The 23,867-nt window shown below is 40.4% G+C and overlaps 2 gene segments (V, D, J or C) and 1 further gene; all 3 read left to right on the plus strand.

The window, feature by feature from the left end:
• Positions 1-23,867, plus strand: part of Tcra (T cell receptor alpha chain) — a 1,796,232-nt gene that overhangs the window by 1,311,208 nt on the left and 461,157 nt on the right.
• On the plus strand, positions 4,000-4,531 carry Trav16 (T cell receptor alpha variable 16). The segment is given in 2 exon segments: positions 4,000-4,048; positions 4,231-4,531. Coding segments are annotated over 2 exon segments (350 nt in total).
• Positions 18,236-18,747, plus strand: Trav13-4-dv7 (T cell receptor alpha variable 13-4-DV7). The segment is given in 2 exon segments: positions 18,236-18,287; positions 18,469-18,747. Coding segments are annotated over 2 exon segments (331 nt in total).

The raw sequence follows: 23,867 nt of genomic DNA on the forward strand, positions 1-23,867 counted from the left end.
CTATAGAAGGAAGTATCCTGAAGTTGCTATGGCGGGAGGGGACATGTAAGAAGACCAAGTGCCTTTAATGGTAAGAAATGAAATGAGTTTTGCCTAGTGTATGAGCTAGAATAGCAGCACACCCTTAATGAAGAAAGAGCCTGACTTGGGAAGGAGCAAGTAGGATCCAGGTGAATGGAAGTCTATTTGTGTGAGGACAAGATCAGTCATCCATCCTTGCCTAGATCACAGCATTCATTCTTTATAAACTAATTTTTTCCCCATCTTCTGATGAGAGTCCTCATTCATCATGTTTACATAAAATCCTAGAACTCTTCCAAGAGGTGGCACCGCAAACAGAGCTCGGCCTTCCCACATCAATCAATATTCAAGAAGATGTACCGCACACTTGGTTACAGGCCAATATGATGGGAGTAAGTTTTCAGTTGAGGATACCTCTTTCTAGGTGATGCTGGTTTGTGTCAAGTTGAAAAAAAAAGTCTAACGCATATTTTCCTACAACATTTACTTCACTGGTATATTAATTTAGGTGTCATTAAGGTTCAGAGAGATGTCGCATACCTGCACACAGTATCCACTGATCAAACCTCCTCTCCCTTTGTTTTTGTGCACACCTCCCAAGCCCTCTAGGCTTTCAGAAGACTACAGGACACTTGTGTGGGCATTATTTATTTATTTATTTATTTATTTATTTATTTATTTATTAGTTTAGTTTAGTTATTTGCAGGGTAGCATGGGGGTAGGAGTGTGTGTCTGGCTTTTTTCATTTAATGTCCTCCAGTTCCATCAGTTCTCCTGAAAATGACAGTTCTATTCTGCCTTTTCCTGAGTAGTATTCTTTGTGATACTACACTCCTGCCCGCCCATTTGCTGATGATAATCTAAGCTGACTTCTAATCTAAACTGCTATGACTAGAGATACACAAGCATGTGTGTATGACTATGGCAGGCCAAATTCATCTTCTCTGAGTTTGTTTCCAGAAGGAGAATGAACGGGAGCTTTGCCTTTGATTTCCTGAATCTTTTCACAAGGCTCCTGCAGTGGCTCATTGACCAACACCCGCCTCCCATCAGCATTCCTGCATCCCATTACCATACATCCTCATCAGCACCATGGCTTTGGCACAGTGAGTGAGCTGGTGTCTAAGTGTGGCCCTGGTTCGCATTTCACCAATGGCCAATGACACTGAGCACTCCACATCTGCTTCTTGGCTGTTTGTGTTTCATTGCTGTTCTGTTCTGATCATTTGTCCAATATTAAATTAACTTCTTTTGTTGTTGTTTTCAGCTCAATCCTGTGACAGATAAATAGTTGGAAAATATTCTCCTATTCTGTAGGTTGTCTCTTCACTCTACAGATTCTTTGATTTCTATATAAAAACTTGCTAATTTGATATAATCCATTCCCTCTTTTTTATATAAAATCATATTTCTAATTACTTGGATGGCTAACTTATAACAGAACATCCTCTTTGATTTGGGACTTCTATTTTATAATTTCGGCAAACTAAGGACAAGTGGGATGATAACATTCCCCAAATCCATGCATTATGGATGTTTCTGTTGGTAAAGGTCATAGCAGCATGAGTATGACTTGGGTTCTGACCTACAAAGGGCAAACTCTAAGGAATTTGCATTAACAGTGTCATTATTGTCTTCCCATTGAAAGAGGATTTTCATCATTTATATGTATAGACTTGAAATTCAATAGACACACAATGATATTACAGTCACAATATATACTTTCTTGAGATGAGCTTTTCTGGCTCTCCTAAGTAGTAATATTGTGGCTGAAGGTTTACTAAAGAACTCCGGGGTTAATTTAAAAATTGCAAACAACAACAAAAAACCAGAAAAACAAAAATCAGAAAAAATTGTAACAAAGTTAATAGGCAAAACAAGAGACAGATGAACGCATCTCATCAAGAGGTACATCCTGAGTTCCGGGGAAACAGTGACCATACATCAAGACAAAGGACCTTGGGACATCCTTTGACATGCTAACAGTGAGTTGTAAGATATTTACATCAGCATAAAGAGAGAGAGGAAGGATAGACATTACATTCAGCACTGGGGAAACATAGGGATCCCTCTCGCCCTCACATGTCAAGCAGATGACAAAGCTAATACCCACTTCTGCGGCCTGAAATACCCTGGTAAACTCTGCAGAAAGTTTGTGCTGTAACATTTTTGTATTCCCATCTGGACCACAATGTTACCCTGTCTACCACGGGATAAATTACCACATTCAGAGAAAACCATGCTGCAGTACAGACAGGAACCACAAGGGGGAGGCACCCCTCTATGCTCTTGATAAATACAAATTCACCCAGTGACTCTAAGCATATCTCCCAGGCTGAGTGAAGTGTTTCTCTTGTTTAATATATGAGACAGATTTTTTTTGTAAAAAAAAAAAAAAATCTTGTAAATGATTTGATGACAGTCGTGTTTTTCTTCAAGAGCCTCCATTACTGCCAAAAAAAGAGCTTATTTGATGAGGGGCAGTGTGTGTGTGTGTGGGTGTGTGTGTGTGTGTGTGTGTAGAGAGAGAGAGAGAGAAAGAGAGAGAGATTATAAATATATATTTGTGTGTGTGTATAAAATAAATATGTATATTGAAATTATGCCACACACTTTGGACACAAGACTCCAAAGATTCAAATAGATCTAACCTGAAAGTCTTCTTCAGGTAGTCTACCATTCCTGGTACAAGAATGTGCTATGTAAGCTGCCAAGACAGTGAAGCAACCAACAGATTTATCCAACTGTGGCACCTGTGAAGCACATAGTAAACAGCAGCGCGGCGAGGTATCCCTATCTAGCAATGGTGACATTCAAACCTTCCTTGTAACCAAAGCTCTTTAATGGGACTTGAGATCTGCTCAATGGGAAGGAAACTGTTCCTGATACTAGAAACTTAGTCAACTACTTGGAGCTAGTGAGGTCACAGATCTTAGGGCAGAATATAATACTTCCACAGAATAGAGAACAGGGAAATGGCTGGTGTGCTGATTTTAGGAGGAATGGAGGTTTTAAGAATCCTTGTGAGAAAGCCATGTCATCTTCTCATTCAATAAAAATTTTGTGAATTTATTTTTGTTCATTCCTTTAAGTATGAAACGCATATACATGTAAATAGACAGACAGGTAGTGTGTGTGTGTGTGTGTGTGTGTGTGTGTGTGTGTGTGTGTGTGTGTTTTCCTTCTGTTAGCTGATGTGTCACATATGACAGATTTTGTTACTCAGGGGACTTATGAAAGCTTTCATTAAGAATAACCTATTTTTTATATAAATTTGCCAAATCCCTGCATTAAAATTTTAGGAAGAAAGACTAAGTTGAAGTTTTGTATTCTTGTTTAACCATCAACCTTTTGTTTTCCTCTAGGGAAAAAGGATGAATCTATAAGACCAGAAGCAGCTTGGCTAGGTCATCCACATATTTATTTCATAATAAATTGCATGTCCTACATTATCTATCTGAATGATTTGATGACTCTAGCTGCATATGTATCAAAAGATGGCCTAGTAGGCCAACACTGGAAAGAGAGGCCCATTGGACACGCAAACTTTATATGCCCCGGTACGGGGGAACGCCAGGGCCAAAAAGTGGGAATGGGTGGGTAGGGGAGTGGGCGGGGAGGGCATGGGGGACTTTTGGGATAGCATTGGAAATGTAATTGAGGAAAATATGTAATAAAAAAAACTAAAAAAAAAAAAAAGAAAGAAAGAAAATTAGTCCATTTTCTTATGATGGTTTCTGGTCCATTATAATAAGGTCAACGGGTCTTCAAGACAGTCTAGCACTCTCCCATATCCATACAGGAAGTTATGACAGGGCACAATTAAGCCTGCCCCTTAACTGTCAACTTCATTTCCTGCTGGGGTTGTTACACCACACAGACCAGTAACCTTGCTTGTTCCCCTTAAGCACAAAGTATAGATTAAGATCTGGTTGAGAGAGGACATAGACAACTTCACTCAAGACCAGAGCTAACAGTATGCTGATTCTAAGCCTGCTGGGAGCAGCCTTTGGCTCCATTTGTTTTGGTAAGGATGTTCCCCAGCATAGGATCAGGCCCTTCTTCCCGAAGGTCACTGGGAGAGGGGGTCATTGTTCTTTGCTAAGGCTCAGAGGGAAGAGATCATCAGAATTCTGGCTCATAAGCTACTCTATCCTTTAGACTCCCATTGTTATAAAGAGGCTGATATCTCTGTGCTTCTTCCATCAGCAACCAGCATGGCCCAGAAGGTAACACAGACTCAGACTTCAATTTCTGTGATGGAGAAGACAACGGTGACAATGGACTGTGTGTATGAAACCCGGGACAGTTCTTACTTCTTATTCTGGTACAAGCAAACAGCAAGTGGGGAAATAGTTTTCCTTATTCGTCAGGACTCTTACAAAAAGGAAAATGCAACAGAAGGTCATTATTCTCTGAACTTTCAGAAGCCAAAAAGTTCCATCGGACTCATCATCACTGCCACACAGATTGAGGACTCAGCAGTATATTTCTGTGCTATGAGAGAGGGCACAGTGGCAGAAGTATCTACAAGAGCCCCACAAAAACCTCAACCAGAGATAGGGGTTCTGAGGATATACTCCACAGACAGGAAGAGGCAGGGCCTGTGGTAGCACAAGAGAGAGTCTGACAACTAGCCCTAGTACAATTCATATAGGATGTCCAATTTTGTTCACGTTATCCTTTTCTCTGATAGTACTGCTTTATATCAAGTTGATATAAAACATAGCCAGTACAATTGACTCTTTATCAACTTGGCACACAAACACATCACTCATTAAAAAAAAATCACCTTTCCTTTCTTATTTTTCACAAATATGTTAATATTAATATGATGGTATAAAACATTCCAACTTTTTCAAGTCCCACAGTTTTTATACATGTTAAGACTTTAAAAATTAAGTCTCTCCATTGCAGCTTTTCAAAGTCTCACAGTTTGAGTCTCTCTAAAATATCCAAAGTCTCTTTAAGATTTTAAAACTTCTCTGAAATTACAAAGTCTGTTTAAAAGCTCAGAATCTCTCAATGTGACCTCCTATAAAATCAAAGTAAATTGAAAACTTTCTTACTTCAAGAAGCAAGAAACACAAGGCATAGTCACAGTCAAATCAAAATGAAATCAAAATCAAACTCCAACTGTGCAAATAATGTCCAATGTCTGAGACTCACTCATGATCTTCTGGGCTCTGGAGGTCTTGGGCAGTTGCACTTCTCTGGCTCTGCCATTCACAGCATATGCAGCTTGTCTGTTAGGCACAGGCTGGCTCCACTGTCACTGACCTTGGTGATCATCTCACAGTACTGGCATCTCTAAAATGCTAAATTCTCTGTGGGCTGCACCTTCACCAAAAGTGAAGCCTTTGGGCTCTCTTCAGACTGGCACTACCATGAATGCAAATTCTTTCCTTGATGTCTTTAATCCTGGGTCCTTCTACTATAGCTGTGGCTGCATATTTACCAATGGCCTTTCAAATCTCTCTCTCTTTGGAGACTCCAGCCCTGTGCACAGGGCCAAGCCTCAGCTTCTCTCTATGATCTTTTCATGACTTCGAAGCCAGTAATTCCTGAGTGATTGTGTATATTACTGAGTTTAGCTGCCAATATGAGATGCATCCTTGCCCCCCAATAGACTACAGCTTCTATGTGCTAACCCTGAAGAAATAATTTACAGTCCTCAATGTTACTGGGCTCTTCTTAATTACAACTGATTTTTCAGCTCCAGCTAGTCAACATCAATTGTTCCAGCAAAGCAAAGATTTCATTTAAGTGGTTCTTAATTGAAAATATCATGTAAATGTCTCTGATAAAGTGTATAAGAAAAAAAACTTTCTTCTGAAACTTTACAAGCCAGTTCTCCATCATTTGCATTGCTTTAAACATTCTAATCTTCTAAACTTTCACCGAACAGCCAATTGAGCACTGAGCATTCAGTGGCTTTTCCAGCCCACAATACCACCATTTTCCCCCCAAAATATGGTTATATCTGTCACAGTAATATCTACCTTAGATAAGTTTTTTATTGCTCTGATAAAAAAATGATGAACAAAAGAAATTTAAAGGTGAAATTATTTATTCCATCATCCATGGAAGTCATGGCAGGAACCTGGAGGAAGGAAGTGCAGAGGCTCAGGGGAGTGCCGTTTGCTTGCTTTCTCCCAGTGGCTTGCTCACTCTTGCTTTCTTATTCCATCCAAGACCACCTGTCATGGGTGGCACTCTCCATGATGAGTTGACCATCCTACATCAACCATTGATCAAGAAAATACCTTGAAGTCTTGCCTACAGGTCAATCCTATAGAGTCATTTTCTTGGTTAAGATTTCTTCTTCCAAGAAGATCTCAGAAGATGGAAAGATCTCCCATGCTCATGGATTGGCAGGATCAACATTGTAAAAATGGCTATCTTGCCAAAAGCAATCTACAGATTCAATGCAATCCCCATCAAAATTCCAACTCAATTCTTCAACGAATTAGAAGGAGCAATTTGCAAATTCATCTGGAATAACAAAAAACCTAGGATAGCAAAAAGTCTTCTCAAGGATAAAAGAACCTCTGGTGAAATCACCATGCCTGACCTAAAGCTTTACTACAGAGCAATTGTGATAAAAACTGCATGGTACTGGTATAGAAACAGACAAGTAGACCAATGGAATAGAATTGAAGATCCAGAAATGAACCCACACACCTATGGTCACTTGATCTTCGACAAGGGAGCTAAAACCATCCAGTGGAAGAAAGACAGCATTTTCAACAATTGGTGCTGGCACAACTGGTTGTTATCATGTAGAAGAATGCGCATCGATCCATACTTATCTCCTTGTACTAAGGTCAAATCTAAGTGGATCAAAGAACTTCACATAAAACCAGAGACACTGAAACTTATAGAGGAGAAAGTGGGGAAAAGCCTTGAAGATATGGGCACAGGGGAAAAATTCCTGAACAGAACAGCAATGGCATGTGCTGTAAGATCGAGAATTGACAAATGGGACCAAATGAAACTCCAAAGTTTCTGCAAGGCAAAAGACACCGTCAACAAGACAAAAAGACCACCAACAGATTGGGAAAGGATCTTTACCTATCCTAAATCAGATAGGGGGCTAATATCCAACATATATAAAGAACTCAAGAAGGTGGACTTCAGAAAATCGAACAACCCCATTAAAAAATGGGGCTCAGAACTGAACAAAGAATTCTCACCTGAGGAATACCGAATGGCACAGAAGCACCTGAAAAAATGTTCAACATCCTTAATCATCAGGGAAATGCAAATCAAAACAACCCTGAGATTCCACCTCACACCAGTCAGAATGGCTAAGATCAAAAATTCAGGTGACAGCAGATGCTGGCGTGGATGTGGAGAAAGAGGAACACTCCTCCATTGTTGGTGGGATTGCAGGCTTGTACAACCACTCTGGAAATCAGTCTGGCGGTTCCTCAGAAAATTGGACATAGTACTACCGGAGGATCCAGCAATACCTCTCCTGGGCATTTATCCAGAAGATGCCCCAACTGGTATGAAGGACACATGCTCCACTATGTTCATAGCAGCCTTATTTATAATAGCCTCAGCTGGAAAGAACCCAGATGCCCCTCAACAGAGGAATGGATACAGAAAATGTGGTACATCTACACAATGGAGTACTACTCAGCTATTAAAAAGAATGAATTTATGAAATTCCTAGCCAAATGGATGGACCTGGAGGGCATCATCCTGAGTGAGGTAACACATTCACAAAGGAACTCACACAATATGTACTCACTGATAAGTGGATATTAGCCCCAAACCTAGGATTCCCAAGATATAAGGTACAATTTGCTAAACACATGAAACTCAAGAAGAATGAAGACTGAAGTGTGGACACTATGCCCCTCCTTAGAAGTGGGAACAAAACACCCATGGAAGGAGTTACAGAGACAAAGTTTGGAGCTGAGATGAAAGGATGGACCATGTAGAGACTGCCATATCCAGGGATCCACCCCATAATCAGCATCCAAACGCTGACACCATTGCATACCCTAGCAAGATTTTATTGAAAGGACCCAGATGTAGCTGTCTCTTGTGAGACTATGCCGGGGCCTAGCAAACACAGAAGTGGATGCTCACAGTCAGCTAATGGATGGATCACAGGGCTCCCAATGGAGGAGCTAGAGAAAGAACCCAAGGAGCTAAAGGGATCTGCAACCCTATAGGTGGAACAACATTATGAACTAACCAGTACCCCGGATCTCTTGACTCTAGCTGCATATGTAACAAAAGATGGCCTAATTGGCCATCACTGGAAAGAGAGGCCCATTGGACAGGTAAACTTTGTATGCCCCAGTACAGGGGAACGCCAGGGCCAAAAAGGGGGAGTGGGTGGGTAGGGGAGTGGGGGTGGGTGGGTATGGGGGACTTTTAGTATAGCATTGGAAATGTAAATGAGCTAAATACCTAATAAAAAATGGAAAAAAAATAAATAAATAAAATAAATTATAAACATAAAAAAAAAAAAAGATTTCTTCTTCCTAGGTAACCCTAGCCTCCATCAAATTGACATAAAAGGTAGCCGCACACAGATGAAAAGACAATCCCATATACTGGCAGAATTAACATTGAGGAAAAGGCTATATTACTTTAAGTGATCTATGGATTAAATTTCATCTAAATCAAAATCTCATTTACATCTTTCACAGAAATAAAAAATAATTAAATTCATATGGAACACCAAAAGACCCCAAATGACCAAAATATCTGTAACAAAGGGTAATGCCAGAAGCCTCACCATACTACATCTCAAACTATACTACAAAGCTACACCCAGAAAACAGCATTGTAGTCACATAGAAGCAGTGCACAGAAGCAGATCTATGTAACAATGGAAAAAAAGTAGGAATTAAAAATAAATGAATATAGTGAGAAACACCTTTATTTATTCATTGAAAGTTCCATACATTTATGTGATATATATTGACCTTAGCTACCCACCACTAACTCCCTCCCACTCCTTCTATTGCCCCTCATTCCATACCTCTCCCAGAATCATGTCCCTATTCATTCATTTATCTATTTATTTACTTATTTTATTGTTAAGTATCACTTGAGTCCAACTAGTGCTGCCCAAATATGCATAGTTGTATGTCCATCCACTGGTTCATGAGCAGCCTAACAACAGCTATATCCTGTATAAAGAGTATCTCTTTCTTCTTTCAGCAACTGTCAACAATATGCAATTAATTTTTGACAAAGCCATAAAAATCATTCTAAAAAAAAGGCAACTCATTTAACAAATAGTTCTAGAAAAACAAGATCTCTACATGTTGAGGAATGAAATGATATCCATAATTCTCACTCTGCCACAAAACAAACAAAAATCCAAAAATAATCAGTTCAAAATGTAACAACAAATTAAGACTGGAAATCCAAAAACCATGAGATTCGACTATAAAGAAAAAAATTCTTCAACACACAGATCTAGGTAAGAACACTCTGAAAAAAGCCTTCAGTAACAGCATAGGAAATAATTTCAGTAGCTTTCATTTTTTAAGGCCTACTTTTACTGAGGGTTCGTACATGCTTCATCCTCCCTTCTAGCCCACCACTCACCAGAGGTGAAAAGAAAAATACAGGGAAAGTGGACCTGTTTAGAAAGGTTCTTGGGAGCAAATCCCATCTGTGTTGTCAGTAAATCAGCAGTTCAGTTCACAGGTTAGCAGCAACAGCTCTATCCACTCACAAACACTTCAGGGATATATCAGCAGTGTAGTTTGTAGTGTCAGGATAGCAGCAGGGGTGGTCTGACCTAACAGGAATAGCCAGGCCTCAGCCGAATTGGCTCCAGTCAGCAGGACCAAGATCATCAGGAATGCCAGAAGTTCTCTGCTATGCCTCTCCCCCTCCCCTTCCCCCTCCCCCTCCCCCTCCCCCCTCTCTCTCCAAAGTGAAGATCAATGAATACTCAAGATCAAGAAGTGTTTAGTTTTGCAAGCAAACCAAGCAAGTTCCCACCACTGTCTTTTTTATACTCCCTCCAAACAACACGTGTCCTCCATAGGTCTTGCCTCACCATGGCTCTTGCCTCAGCACATGAGTCTTTGAAAAACTCCATGTGAGTCTATCTCAGCTGACATCACTCTGCCAACCAGCCTGAGTCTGCAGAAGCAGCAAGAAATCACAGCACAGCATCAGAAGATTTTTGGTGCCTTTCTTTCTACAGAGTCCCAACAAATGGAGTTCAACTATACAGTGTAAGGCGGACCAACACATGTTTGTCATTAGCAAAGAATCCTTCATCACGTGCCCTTTCACATTCTTGCTTTAGCAGAACCTGTGTCTGCTTCAGTGAAACATTCTTTCATGAGTCTGCTTTAGCCTTTCACTTATGTCTTAGTTAGGAAAACATTCCTTCCCGTGTTTGTCCCGACAAAACATCATTCAACACTACTGACTTTTCCGAGAAACTGAAGTTTCCTCTTCAAATCTCAAGGATAGACAATTAAGATTATGGGAAATTTAAAATCTTCTGAAAAATAAAGGAAGCTATAAATGGAGTCAAAAGATAGCGTACCAAATGTTAAAACATTCATTGCCAACTGTGTATCAGACAGATTAATATCCAGAATATATAAAGAACTTCAAAACTTTTAAAACTCAAAAACCAAATCATTTAATCAATTTATTAATTTATGAACTGAATAGATACTCAAAAATCAATACAAATACCCAATAAGTATTGGGAAATGTTTTCAATATTTTTAGCTATCGGGGAACCACAAATAAAGGCTTCAGTCAAGTGAATGTCACTTCAGTTAAGTGATTATTTCAAAACTAACAGCAGACACTGCTGAGAATATGAAGAAAGAGAAATCTTCATATACTGCAGGGGCATTGTAAACTGGTTATGGCCACTATACCAACCAGTGTGGAGGTGGTTCAAAAATTAAAACTAGAACTGCCTAATGAGTGAGTTAGACACTCATGACGCAGACGTATATCCAATTGACCCTAAGTCCATATACCACATAAATACTTGAACATCTATGCTTATACTCTTCCCATCAATTAGGAAATGGGTACAACCCAAGTGTCCTCCAATAGGATAAAAAAAAGTTATGCATTAGCTTGGTGGTAAAAGCTGATTGTTCTGTCTCAGTGCTAGCCTTCCTTATGTAAACAGTCAATATCAGTATGTCTTATTTGCCAATGTTATGAATAGTAATGTGTTAAACCAATACGTTAAAATTCTGTTGTTGTATCACGTAGCTGATAAATGATCTAAAAGATTTCATGTGGAATGAATGAAGAAGATGCTTCATAGTTTCTTACTTTGAATCCTAGGCTCAAGAAGAGCCCTCTGTATGTTCATATGATTTTGAGTTTTATATTGTTTTTAAAACTAAAATGTATTGAAGGCCTTTTCTCTCTAAATTCCCATTATTACAATTTTACTTCATTTCACAAACTTTATTATAAGAAGGTCTTGAAAATAAATAAAAATAACACCAAAATTAACTAGACTCCAAGTCTACTTAATATACTTGTATAAGCTTGAATTGGCTGATGCCAATTATTACAACTTTAATCTTCCAAGTGATGATAAAGTGGCCATAAACATATTTTGGATTTAGATAAACATTGTACACTTAGGTGTTACCATCAAGATTTTACAGCCTTCAGCTACAGCTATTTTATACTGGGATTTCCTGTTCGGTTGCTTAACTCAAAGTCAGTTTGTTTCCTCCCAGTTTCCAGCGATAGACTCCTTATCTTTCCTCCATAACTTCCTCCAGTAAGCTTTTCTGCTCTCACTGTTCACTGCCACCACACTGTGCTCTCTGATCTGTCTAAGGAGGATTCTGTCCTTTGAGTGCTGCCTTTGGCACAAAATTACCTCACTGAATGGTAGCTGTTAAGGCTTACGATAATTATACTGATTCTTCTATATGCTTATTTGCATGATTTAATACACAATACCTTGCTAGAATGAGAATCATGGAAGTAGAAATGGAAGGTCTCATGAGTCCTGCCCTCTGGTGTGCAAGGCCTGCATAATCTCTTGCTGACAGCATCTACAATAGGACAGGTGTCAGTCCTAGGATTCAGCTACACATCAGAAAAGTGGTGAAGAGACTTTTCCACGGGGTAACTGACTCCCTAATCAGTTTGACACATGATGAATCTAACTTTGAATTAGTGCAGCAAACTGGAAATTTTAAGTTTCAGGCCAAGGTTTATCTACTTGATTTATGTCTGTAAATCTTTTTTGGATCCATAATTCTTATTTGGGTCTTCTTGTGACAGCACATTTATAATGTTTCCTATAGAGAGGGAAAGAAAAAGAAATACTGAGTTCATTTTTAGCGGCATCAATCAAGTTTCTACTTATGGTGCCTTTTGATGATGTTTAGAGGTTTAGCAATAAAATATTTTATAGGTTTCTGAACTGTGACGTTTCTGGTAGATTCCTTTAAAATATTTTAAGATACTGTATTTTTCACACTCTAAAAATTTTTGGGCATGTTTCCAGTTCACAACTTTTTAAAGTCACAAGTTTAAAACTTTAGGTTCTAACACTTTAGAATTTATAATTAAATTTAGAAAATATAACTTTTTCTTGATATGTGAATGTTCTAGCTACTCTTCCTTTTGCTATAACAAACCATGGGCCAGAAGCAAGTTGTATATGAAAGAGTTTGTTTCAGTTTACAGTCTACAAGGCCAACATTGAGGAAGTCAGGGCAGGAACTCCAGGAAGGCATTAAAGCAGAACCAGGAAGAAATGCTGCTTCCTAGCATTGCTTCTTGTGTTTTGCTCAGCTTGCTCTCTCATACAAGCTAGGACCATACAACTGCCCACAGTGAACACTGTCCATAGAGAGCTAGGCAGTTCCAGATCAATCACCAATCAAAAAGGTACCTCAAAAACATGCTCATGGGCTAATCTTACAGAAGCAAACACTCGACTGAGGTTTCCTCATCCCAGGTGACTCTAGTTTGTATCAAGTTGACAAAACACCAACCCATAGAATTGACATTTTATCAACTCAAAGACATCACAATTAAAACACAGCCTTTCCTTTTTTGTTTTTTCTAAGATCTCATGCTAGTATCATGATATAAAGCATGGGGTAACTTTAAAAGCCCTACATTTGAATACTTTACAAGTTTAGTCTCTAAAATACTCAAATTCTTTTGCAGAATCAAAAATGAAGGACCAAGGAACAGTTACAGTCATATCAAAGTAAAGTCTAACATTCTGCAGTGTAAATCAAATAATGGAGCTTAGTATCTGGCCTCTGGAGTTCACTAGTGGTCTTCTGGGCTCCAAAGGGCCTGCAAAGTTCAATTTCTCTGACTCTACAAGCCACAGCAAGCATGCCTTGTCTCATGCTTATATGAGCAAGCTCTTCTCCATACTACTGCAGTCCCTGGTGCTCATCCCACAAAAGTCATGACATCTTCACTGTGCTATGATCTGACTTCCCCTTTACTAACCCCCTCTCACAGCATCTTCAAGGACTCTGACCCTACCTCAAATCCCCAAGCCTCCAATTCTCTACATGACCTATTTGATTACTATATTTTTTCTGAAAGAAATTTATTTATACATTATTGACCAAATTTGGCTGCCATCTTGAGATGCAATTTTGGCCCCCTCTGGGACACATCTGTGTGTAAACTCTGATGAAAATACTTTCTAAATTTCACTTTAATGATTCTTGTCACTTATTAATCACAGGTGATTTTTTTATATCTAACCAGCATCAATTGTCTTCGTAAAACAAAAGTTTCACTTCACTGCTGATTCTTCAGCCCTAACTGACCAGAAGCCACAGATTCTTAACTCAAAATATCCACACGCATTCCAAATAATGTCCTCGAGGAACTCTTAAGTTTCCCTCTCAACTTTTCAAACAGGGACCATCACCAGCATCCTTATCTTCCAGATTCCCACATCTCATTAAGCATGGTCAAATGCTCCAAATTCTCTACTCTTCATAAATAAAATAGTTCATGGCGTAAAAATCCACATGGTCAGGTCCATCAGAATTCACACCAATTTCTGTCCTATTGTCCTTGTTATTGAGATAAAACATTGACCAAACCAACTTAGAAAAGAAAGGGTTTATTTCAGCTTACAGACTGTAGTCCATCATTAAGGAAAGTCTGGGCATGGAATCCATGCAGAAACTAAAGGAAAACCATGATAAAATTATGCTTATTTTCTGGCTTTTCATGGCTTGCTCTGCTTGCTATTTTATACAACCCAGGATCACAAGGCCCTCAGTCAACCAGGCCCCCAGCCTCATCGGTGCAATTATTGAGTTGAGGTTTCCTCTTCCTAAGTGACTCTAGTTCATGTCACATGAGAGTCAGACAGTGAGAAGCATAATAAAATTTTAAACTTATCTTGCAATTTTTCCTCTAGAGGACACTGTTCTCTAAATAGAAACTGAGTTTTCTGTAGATTAGAGGAAAGCTACAAAAACCCACTTTCTCTATTTAAGCTGAAATTTCTGGTTTATTTGGAGACTCGGTTGTGTCATGTGATGTTTTTCTGGAAACTGTCTCATGAGAGGATGCTTTGCTGAGGCAGACACATGTGTTTTTCTGGAAGTTGTCTTGTGAGAAGGCATGTGATGTTGATGCTTGAGAGGGTACATGATGTTTAGAAAGAATATAACTACACCCCACAGTCAGGGAGAGGATGCTCTCGCATCGATTTACCTTGCAGTGCTTCACTGGTCTTCACTGACAATGCTCTTGCATTGGTATCCCTCGCATTGCTTTGCTGGTCTTCGCAGATCTTTGATTGTCATGACTTCATAGACAGAGACCCTCCAACGAACTTTTCATAGTCTTCCAGCTGCTTCCAACAGACTTGAGCCAATTTGATGGAGCCTCATGATTTCTTCTGGCTTTAGCTGCTGCTACTGTTCATGTTTGGTGTTTGCTGGTTGAACTGGAAGGCCGCTGCTGATCCATGTTTGATGTTTTTGGCAGGACTGCTGATATCCTGACAATGAAGATTGGAATCATCCCCAAAGAACTACTTCTAAACAGCTCCATATCCCTCTTATCCGATTAACAATCTTTCTCCTCTACCTTTGGCCAGTGGCTTAGAAGGGAGATTGAAGCATTTAAGAATCCTTATAAAAGTAGGCTATGAAAAATCTAAGCCTACACTCTACTTCTTTTTCCTTCTTTTTTTCTTTTTTATTAGGTATTTTCCTCATTTACATTTCCAATGCTATCCCAAAACTCCCCCATACTCTCCCCCCCCACTCCCCTACCCAGCCACTCCCACTTCTTGGCCCTGGTGTTCCCCTGTACTAGGGCATATAAAGTTTGCAAGTCCAATGGGCCTCTCTTTCCAGTGATGGCCGACTAGGCCATCTTATTATTATTTTTTTTTACATATATATATATCACCCTCTATTTTTGTTTTGTTTTGTTTTGTTTTCCCATTTTTTATTAGGTATTTAGCTCATTTACATTTCCAATGCTATACCAAAAGTCCCCCATACCCACCCACCCCCACTCCCCTACCCACCCACTCCCCCTTTTTGGCCCTGGCGTTCCCCTGTACTGGGGCATATAAAATTTGCGTGTCCAATGGGCCTCTCTTTCCAGTGATGGCCGACTAGGTCATCTTTTGATACATATGCAGCTAGAGTCAAGAGCTCCGGGGTACTGGTTAGTTCATAATGTTGTTCCACCTACAGGGTTGCAGATCCCTTTAGCTCCTTGGGTACTTTCTCTAGCTCCTCCATTGGGAGCCCTGTGATTCATCCATTAGCTGACTGTGAGCATCCACTTCTGTGTTTGCTAGGCCCCGGCATAGTCTCACAAGAGACAGCTACATCTGGGTCCTTTCGATAAAATCTTGCTAGTGTATGCGATGGTGTCAGCGTTTGGATGCTGATTATTGGGTGGATCCCTGGATATGGCAGTCTCTACATGGTCCATCCTTTCGTCTCAGCTCCAAACTTTGTCTCTGTAACTCCTTCCATGGGTGTTTTGTTCCCACTTCTAAGGAGGGGCATAGTGTCCACACTTCAGTCTTCATTTTTCTTGAGTTTCATGTGTTTAGCAAATTGTATCTTATATCTTGGGTATCCTAGGTTTTGGGCTAATATCCACTTATCAGTGAGTACATATTGTGTGAGTTCCTTTGTGAATGTGTTACCTCACTCAGGATGATGTAGGCCATCTTTTGATACATATGCAGCTAGAGTCAAGAGCTCCGGGGTATTGGTTAGTTCATAATGTTGTTCCACCTATAGGGTTGCAGATCCCTTTAGCTCCTTGGATACTTTCTCTAGCTCCTCCATTGGGGGCTGTCTTAGTTAGGGTTTTACTGCTGTGAACAGACACCATGACCAAGGGAAGTCTTATAAAAAACAACATTTAATTGGGGCTGGTTTACAGGTTCAGAGGTTCAGTCCATTATCATCAAGATGGGAGCATGGCAGTATCTAGGCAGGAATGGCGAAGGAGGAGCTGAGAGTTCTATGTCTTCATCCAAAGGCTGCTAGTGGAAGACTGACTTCCAGGCAACTAGGGTGAGGATTTTATACCCACACCCACAGTGACACACCCATTCCGACCAGGTCACTCCTATTCCAACAAGGCCACACCTTCAGATGGTGCCACTCCCTGATCCAAGGATATACAAACCATCACAGGGGCCCTGTGATCCATCCAATTGCTGACTGTGAGCATCCACTTATGTGTTTGCTAGGCCCCGGCATAGTCAACAGTACTGAGTAGGCATATTTTAGTCAGAGGATTTTAAACAATGGAGGAAGAATCTCAGACACCAGAGGAAGGTTTATTGCTAAGAATGCCTCTTCCTGCCAGGCCCTTCAATCTCCCTGTTGTGAAGGAATCAATATCTCCTCGAGCTTTGTGCACTTCTCTGGGCGTGGTTGTTACCCTGGCAATATTTGTTTTCTAGAGAATCCCAGGAAGGAGTGAGCTGCTTCCTGCTCATCTTGGTGACCTTGCTGTGCATCCTGAAGTTTGGACAGCTCTGTGAGTGTCACTCTGCTTCAGTCCATCTTCACAGAAAGAACACTGTGTGGCTTCACTCTGAGCAGAGACCCTCCTGTGGCTGAGTTCCCCACACAGTACTGAGGCTACAGGAGGATCAGAGCCCAGGGACGCCCCAGCCTGATGGCTGCATCTGTGCATGTGCAGCAGCTGCTCTGGAGCTGAGGGGCAGCTGCTCATCCCTTGTCGCTCAGGGTCCTTCTCTGCATGTGTGGCACCCTCACCTGGGTTTCCAGGGCCTCCTGAAGCTCACATCAGGAAGTCAGCCTGCCTCAGCCATGGATGGGCTTTCAGACAAAGTGCAGGAAGGTTAAAAACTCCCTTGATCATGAGACTGAGGCAGCTGGGTGCTTCTCTGCACTGAATCACTAGTGCAGAGCTAGACACAAACCACCTGAGACTTGAACAGTAAGATACCAGGATTTCAGACTCAGACACTTTCAGGAATTTTACCATGTTGGAAAAAACTTTAGATTACATGCCTCTATTGTTAGAAATGTGCAGTATATTGTTCCCTGCAGTTGCCATGTGCAATAACGCACCAGTGCTTCTTGCTCCTGTTCCTCTGGCACTTACAGACTTTGTTTTCCCCCTCGACCTCCTCCTCATGGGGCATTTAAGAATATTTACCATAAACTTGGGTTGTAACAGGTGTGTCCAAATATGCATTCTATCTATTCTAAGAAAAGGAGACCATTACATCTATACTACATAATAATTAATATCATGTAACTCTATATGACTGGAGTATCTTCATTAAATTAATTCAAGGTCAATGAAAATATGTTAGTCAAAGCATGCACCTATATTCTGGATACAATATTTAGCTCTTTTTTATATCATTCTTTTGGCTCTTGTTGAGACAGTTGAGACATTTTATTCTTAGGAGGAACTGGTCTGTCCCTTTCTCCTCAAAGTTTCCTCACTTGTCCTAAGATCCCGATGTCATCAAAGAAGAATCTTCTTCCCTCACTGTCTCCAGCCAGACTCTCAGCCAGGTCTGGCATGGGAGGAGCTTCAGGCTCTGAAGGCTGGGAGGGAACTCAGCAGGGTGTGGCCAGGCTGGGTTCCTGGGTGGAGCTGACTAGTTGTAGAAGAAGTAGGGAACACTTCAACAGCCACCCTGACACCACAGCCCAGGGACTGGTTACTTGCTTCTGTCTCCAGCAGCCACACAAGCACCATGAAGAGGCTGCTGTGCTCTCTGCTGGGGCTTCTGTGCACCCAGGTTTGCTGTGAGTCTGTGTGTCAGCATTCAGGGCACCTGAGAGTATCTTTCTCAGCACATGGAGGGGTGGGGAGAGCAGCTCAGGAGTTCTGAAGAGCTCCCACCATCTCAGAGGACATGGGTGTGCTCTGGGCTCTGTGAACACTGCAGTGACAGCCATCTGTGTCTCTTTCTCTGTTTCTAATCAGGGGTGAAAGGACAGCAAGTGCAGCAGAGTCCTGCATCCTTGGTTCTGCAGGAGGGGGAGAACGCAGAGCTGCAGTGTAACTTTTCCTCCACAGCAACCCGGCTGCAGTGGTTTTACCAACGTCCTGGGGGAAGCCTCGTCAGCCTGTTGTCCAATCCTTCTGGGACAAAGCACACTGGAAGACTGACATCCACCACAGTCACTAAAGAACGTCGCGGCTCTTTGCACATTTCCTCCTCCCAGATCACAGACTCAGGCACTTATCTCTGTGCTATGGAACCACAGTGATCCCCACACACCTGCAGCCTGCACATAAACCTTCAGCTGGGTGGGTGTGGCCCTTTGCAGTCACAAGACATCAGGAAGCCACCACAAAATATCTGTGTAGCTTACTGCCTCTTTCTTGTATGGGTAGAGTTTCACCCTCGGGTAAGCTTTGGGCCTTGTAGGTTCACTTTTGCCTTTATCTTCATTTCCCAATACATACTCCCTCCTGAAATAGCATTGTTCAACCCAGAGCTAACAGAAGCTGATGGGATGACTGAATCGACATAACCATCTTAGCCACCGTGTGCTGAACTTGTAAAGGGTAAGGAGCAAAAGGAGAGAGAGGCAAAGGCTGTCTGTCATCCATGTAAAACCGATGTGGACGGTGATGCAGCTTAGATGTGTCTCAAGCACATTCAGTCCTGTGCAGAGTAGACCATGATAAAGGTGGACACATGTGTTTGGCCTATTGATGCAGTAGGAAAACATCCCCAAACGATTCTTTGCTGTTAAACAGATGTGAGCAAGATTCGAGGTATATTTTCCCCTCACCTAAGTCTCCTGCATATCCTTGCAGTTTCTCTGAACAAGGACTCTGCCCTATTCTGAAGAATGCCCCCTGCATGTTTAAGAATATGTTCTTGGCTGGATGGATATTTGTGACTGTTGGGGTCCGGGAATTGCTTCACAAACCTCAAGAACACCGATCGCAGACAGATAAGAGATGGTTCCGTAAGCATATGCCTAAGGACTGATAGACCAGGCCACAGTCCTGATTAGAGTATTGAACCGTGACATGGAGTTAAGATCCTATAGGATTCTTGAGCCTGGCCAACAGCAAGGCAGGTTCAAGGCCTAGCGATGAATGCTTCAGGAGAGAGAACTCTTCTCCAAGTGTTACCGGTCAGACAGCCACTCTCAGAGAATTCTCAGTGAAAGGATCCCAGGTATTGCAGTATGTGACTGACTGTCCATGGTCCTCTCAGTGGGGTGTCATGGTTACATGATCTAGAGCAGGTACAGAAATTGGTAGGGAGTGACTCCACTCATCCATCTCCCCCCCCCCCATGTATATCTCAGAGGATAGCCATGCTAGGCTCCTGTCTTCAAACACAGCATGGCATCAGTAATAGTGTCAGGGTTTGGTGTCCAAATGGCATAGGTAGATCCCAAGTTGGTCCAGTCACTCAATGGTCTTTTCTCCCATCTCTGCTCCATTTTTGTCCTTGTATTTCTTTTAGTCAGGAAAATTCTTGGTCAAAAACATTTCGTAAAGTGTCTTTTTAAGACACAAAACAGTCTGTACAGGGCAAAGGGTCTTTGAAGAGTTGACAAGGTGGGGTGAACACAACCAAAACACATTCTATGAAATTTTCAAGTAACTAAAATAATAGAAGCGATTCCTTATCTCCAGTAGCTTTAGGGCCACAGTGCATTTGCTCTAACAGTAGTGTAATGACTGCAGTTCCTCTACAGTTGTCATACACCTGTAAACTTTCTAATTCTTTTAACTCATTTGAGCTTGTACAGAGAGGATTTGGAATGTCCCTGAAATGCTCAAGGTTAAAGCTTATACCCCATGTTGTAAATACGAAGATTCAAAGGTTTGGGGCCTAGTTTGACATTGTAGTTTATTGGGGACTTGACCAGAAAGAGACTTAGCACAGATGTTTTGTTCTTTCTCTCATTGGTTGAGACTTTAGTCTCCCTCTGTATTTACTATTCCTTTAATATCCATTGCAGTTGTAACTTGGTGAGTATGACCTCCTTCAGCTCATGCTTATCTTGAAATGTCTTTATATCTCCACCAGGTTTAAAAGTTAATTTTCAGAGTATAAAAATATTGTTTAGCATTTATCTACCTCCAGTGCTTAAATTATATCATGTCTGCTTTGAGACAGATTTTGATATTTCTCTGGAATTTCTGTCTTTGTATATAGTGGGTCCCCCCCTTATGTCTTTTTACTTTTTGCTTTGTATTTTTGACATCTTGACTAACATATAGAATAAATTGCTTCTTCTCTGGTCTGTATACTTAAGGTTCTAAGGACCTTTAGTGTTCACATATTTGCTTATTTCTCTACATTTGGGAATATTTATGTTAAAATATTTTAATAGTTAATCTATGCTATTAGTGTTTTTCTCAGGTCCTTCATTTCCCCGTGAGTTTGAGGGTTTGGTCTGTATATAATTTTCCAGAAGTCTTGGTCATTGAGGTCATTCTTTTTTTTTTCCCCTAAGTAATGTTTGAATGCAGTACTCATCACCTTCCACCCACCCCATCCATAATATTAATTCTCAGCAATAACCATTCAGTAATAGCCCATTCATTCATTCATGAATTCATTCTTCTTGGTTGAGTATTTTAATAATGCTTTTTTCACTGTGTGTTTTGATTCATTATGTATTTTTATTTCCACAAATTCTTCTTTGGTTTGTTTCAGATCTTAATTTCCTTGCTCTATTCTAGTTCAGTTTTGCTGACTTTTTTTTTCTGCTGCTTTCTCACCAGGTTCTGGATTCAGAAGGGGAGTCTAATCAGAAATGCAGTGCCTGAGGGCCCACTGTGTGCTCTGAAAAGACCTTGCTCACTCGAATCAGGTGTGGTACATACATCACATTACAAAAGCATTGTTCTTCCCAGGAATGTCCAGTAATCTTAAGAAAATACTCCAGATCCCTCCAAACCACACCTCAAGTATAGGAGAGAAAGTGTGCTATAGCTGCCCTCAACAGGACAAAATCTCTTTCCGTGGGAAGGAATATTGGCACCAAAGGAAAAGTCATTGATATATGGATTTCTTCACAGAAACTTAGCTCAGGAAACTGTTGTGTGAAGAGCTCCATATTTGGCCACAGAGGGGCAGTGCTGTATCAGAGGAGATGAAGTGTGTTTCTTCTAAGTACCTATCAGTGAATCAATGAGTTTCTGTACTCAACAGGTTGCATTTGCATATGTATGTGCACATATGCCTAATTTTAAAGAGTCCGTGAATATGTGAAAGGTAGAGTTATGGTAGAGATTTGGAAGAGAAGAAGAGGTAAGTTATGTAAATACATTTTAATTTTTAAAAATTGCATACAAATAAATTATCTCCTAACTTGCTTAAGTATATTTAAAGAAAAACAAATATACATATCTACCTAACCATCTAACTATATTACATTTGTTTATCCCAAGCTCATAGCCTTGAAACGTGACTTTAGAAGTGAACACTATTAGATTCATGCTATCCTTCATGGCCAGGGCCACATTAACTTCTCTTGTGTACATTTATAATGCTGACACCCGTACCTTGCCCATTCTGCTGCCACACTGATATGACCCATACCTAGAATTATGTTATATATCCTTTCCTCATGGTTTGAAGCCATTTTAAACTATTCCTCAATCAGAATCTTTCCTGACTAGCTCAGGAAGCAGTGTCCACACCTTTACTTCATGGTCTTGTCTAGACACACAGGTGTCTTTGGTAGCCCTCAGTTTTCTGTTCTCTGTTGAAGATTGGAATTGTGTGTATCATAAAAGACACCCAAGCACTGCCCATACAGTAGGCAGCTAGGCACTCAGCAAATACATAGCACGTCTTCCTCATCTTCAATCTAACTTATTTCTATCCTCAGATCACCTTAACTTATTCTTTTCTAGTTTTCACACATAAAAACAAATTGATATATTTCTTTATATGTCAATTTTGCTTAGTATCATATCCTCCAACTCTATTTTACTACAAATGACATGATTTAGTTCTTTAATGTGGCTGAACACACTCTCTTGTTTTATGTGCAATATCTTCTTAATTTGTCTGGTGACAGATGGTACCAGACTGATTCTCCATCTTGGCTATCTGTCCTTGCTGTTGTAAAATGCATATATAGTATCTTTATAGCATGGAGAAATACCTACAAGTAGAATAGCTGGATCATTGGTAATCTTTTCTTTCTTTTTAATCTTTATTAATGTTTTAAATTTTTATTAAACTTTTAATAAAATATATTTGATAATATTTCAGCTCCCTGCTTCTCCTTACATCCCTACCCACCTGAATTCATGATCTTTCTTCTTACCTCTCTCCAATAAAAAAATCAAAATAAACAAATAAAAATTAATAAGATAAAAACATAAAAACAAAACAAAATGTGTCAAAAGTCCCCCCCCACACACACACAAACAAAATCAGAAAACAAAACAAAAAACAACCAGAGATCCCATTTTGTGTGGAATCCAAGCATGGGACCTACTATGGAATATGGTTTATATGCCTGATAATGCTCCACTGGGAAAACTAATATTAATTGAAACTATTGTATCTGTCTATCCCAGGCTCATGGGGTTAACATACTATTACTAGGAGTGAATACTACTAGATTCAAGTCCAGGGACACATCAATTTCTCTAATATACATTTGCAATGCAGTCACCTGTATCTTCTCTGTTCATCTGCCACACCGATATGACCTGAGCCTAGAACTGTTATATATCCTTTCCACTGGGAAACCTACTCATAGTTTGAAGCCAGTTAAAACATCTCCTCAGTCAGGATCTTCTCTGACTGGATGGGGAGCAGTGTTCACATCCTTTCCTTCGTTGTCTTGCCTAGACTCACAAGTATTAATTACGAAGACTGCCTTGGTTAAGGGTGACATCCCTAATTCACTTCCCCTTCCCAGTACTTGGATTTTTCTATTTTGAACATTTGCAGGTTTCATGCATGCTGCCTGTCACAGTCTCTGTGAAATCATATGTGCATCAGTCCTGCTGTGTCTGGAACATACTGTTCCTTGGAGTTGTTCACAATGTCTGGCTCTTACAATCTCTCCACCTCTTCTTCTAAATGGATCCAAACTTTGAGGGGGTACATTGATGAGAATACCCCATTTAGGGCTGAGTGTTCCATCATCTCTCACTCTATGTACATTGTCCAGTGGGGCTCTGTGTTAATTCATATTCCCATCTATTGTAAGAAACTTCTTTGATGACTTTTGAGCCAAACTCTGATTTATGGGTATATCAATGTCTATACGGCTTTAATTGGTAGCCATAACAACATACACCAATGTGTAATGTCCTTATAAGGAAGGGATTTGTAATCCTCATGACTCAATTTTCATAGATACTAAATTTGAGAAGAA

Source organism: Mus musculus, chromosome 14, assembly GCF_000001635.26.
Source record: "Mus musculus strain C57BL/6J chromosome 14, GRCm38.p6 C57BL/6J".
In the NCBI taxonomy this organism is placed as follows: domain Eukaryota; kingdom Metazoa; phylum Chordata; class Mammalia; order Rodentia; family Muridae; genus Mus; species Mus musculus.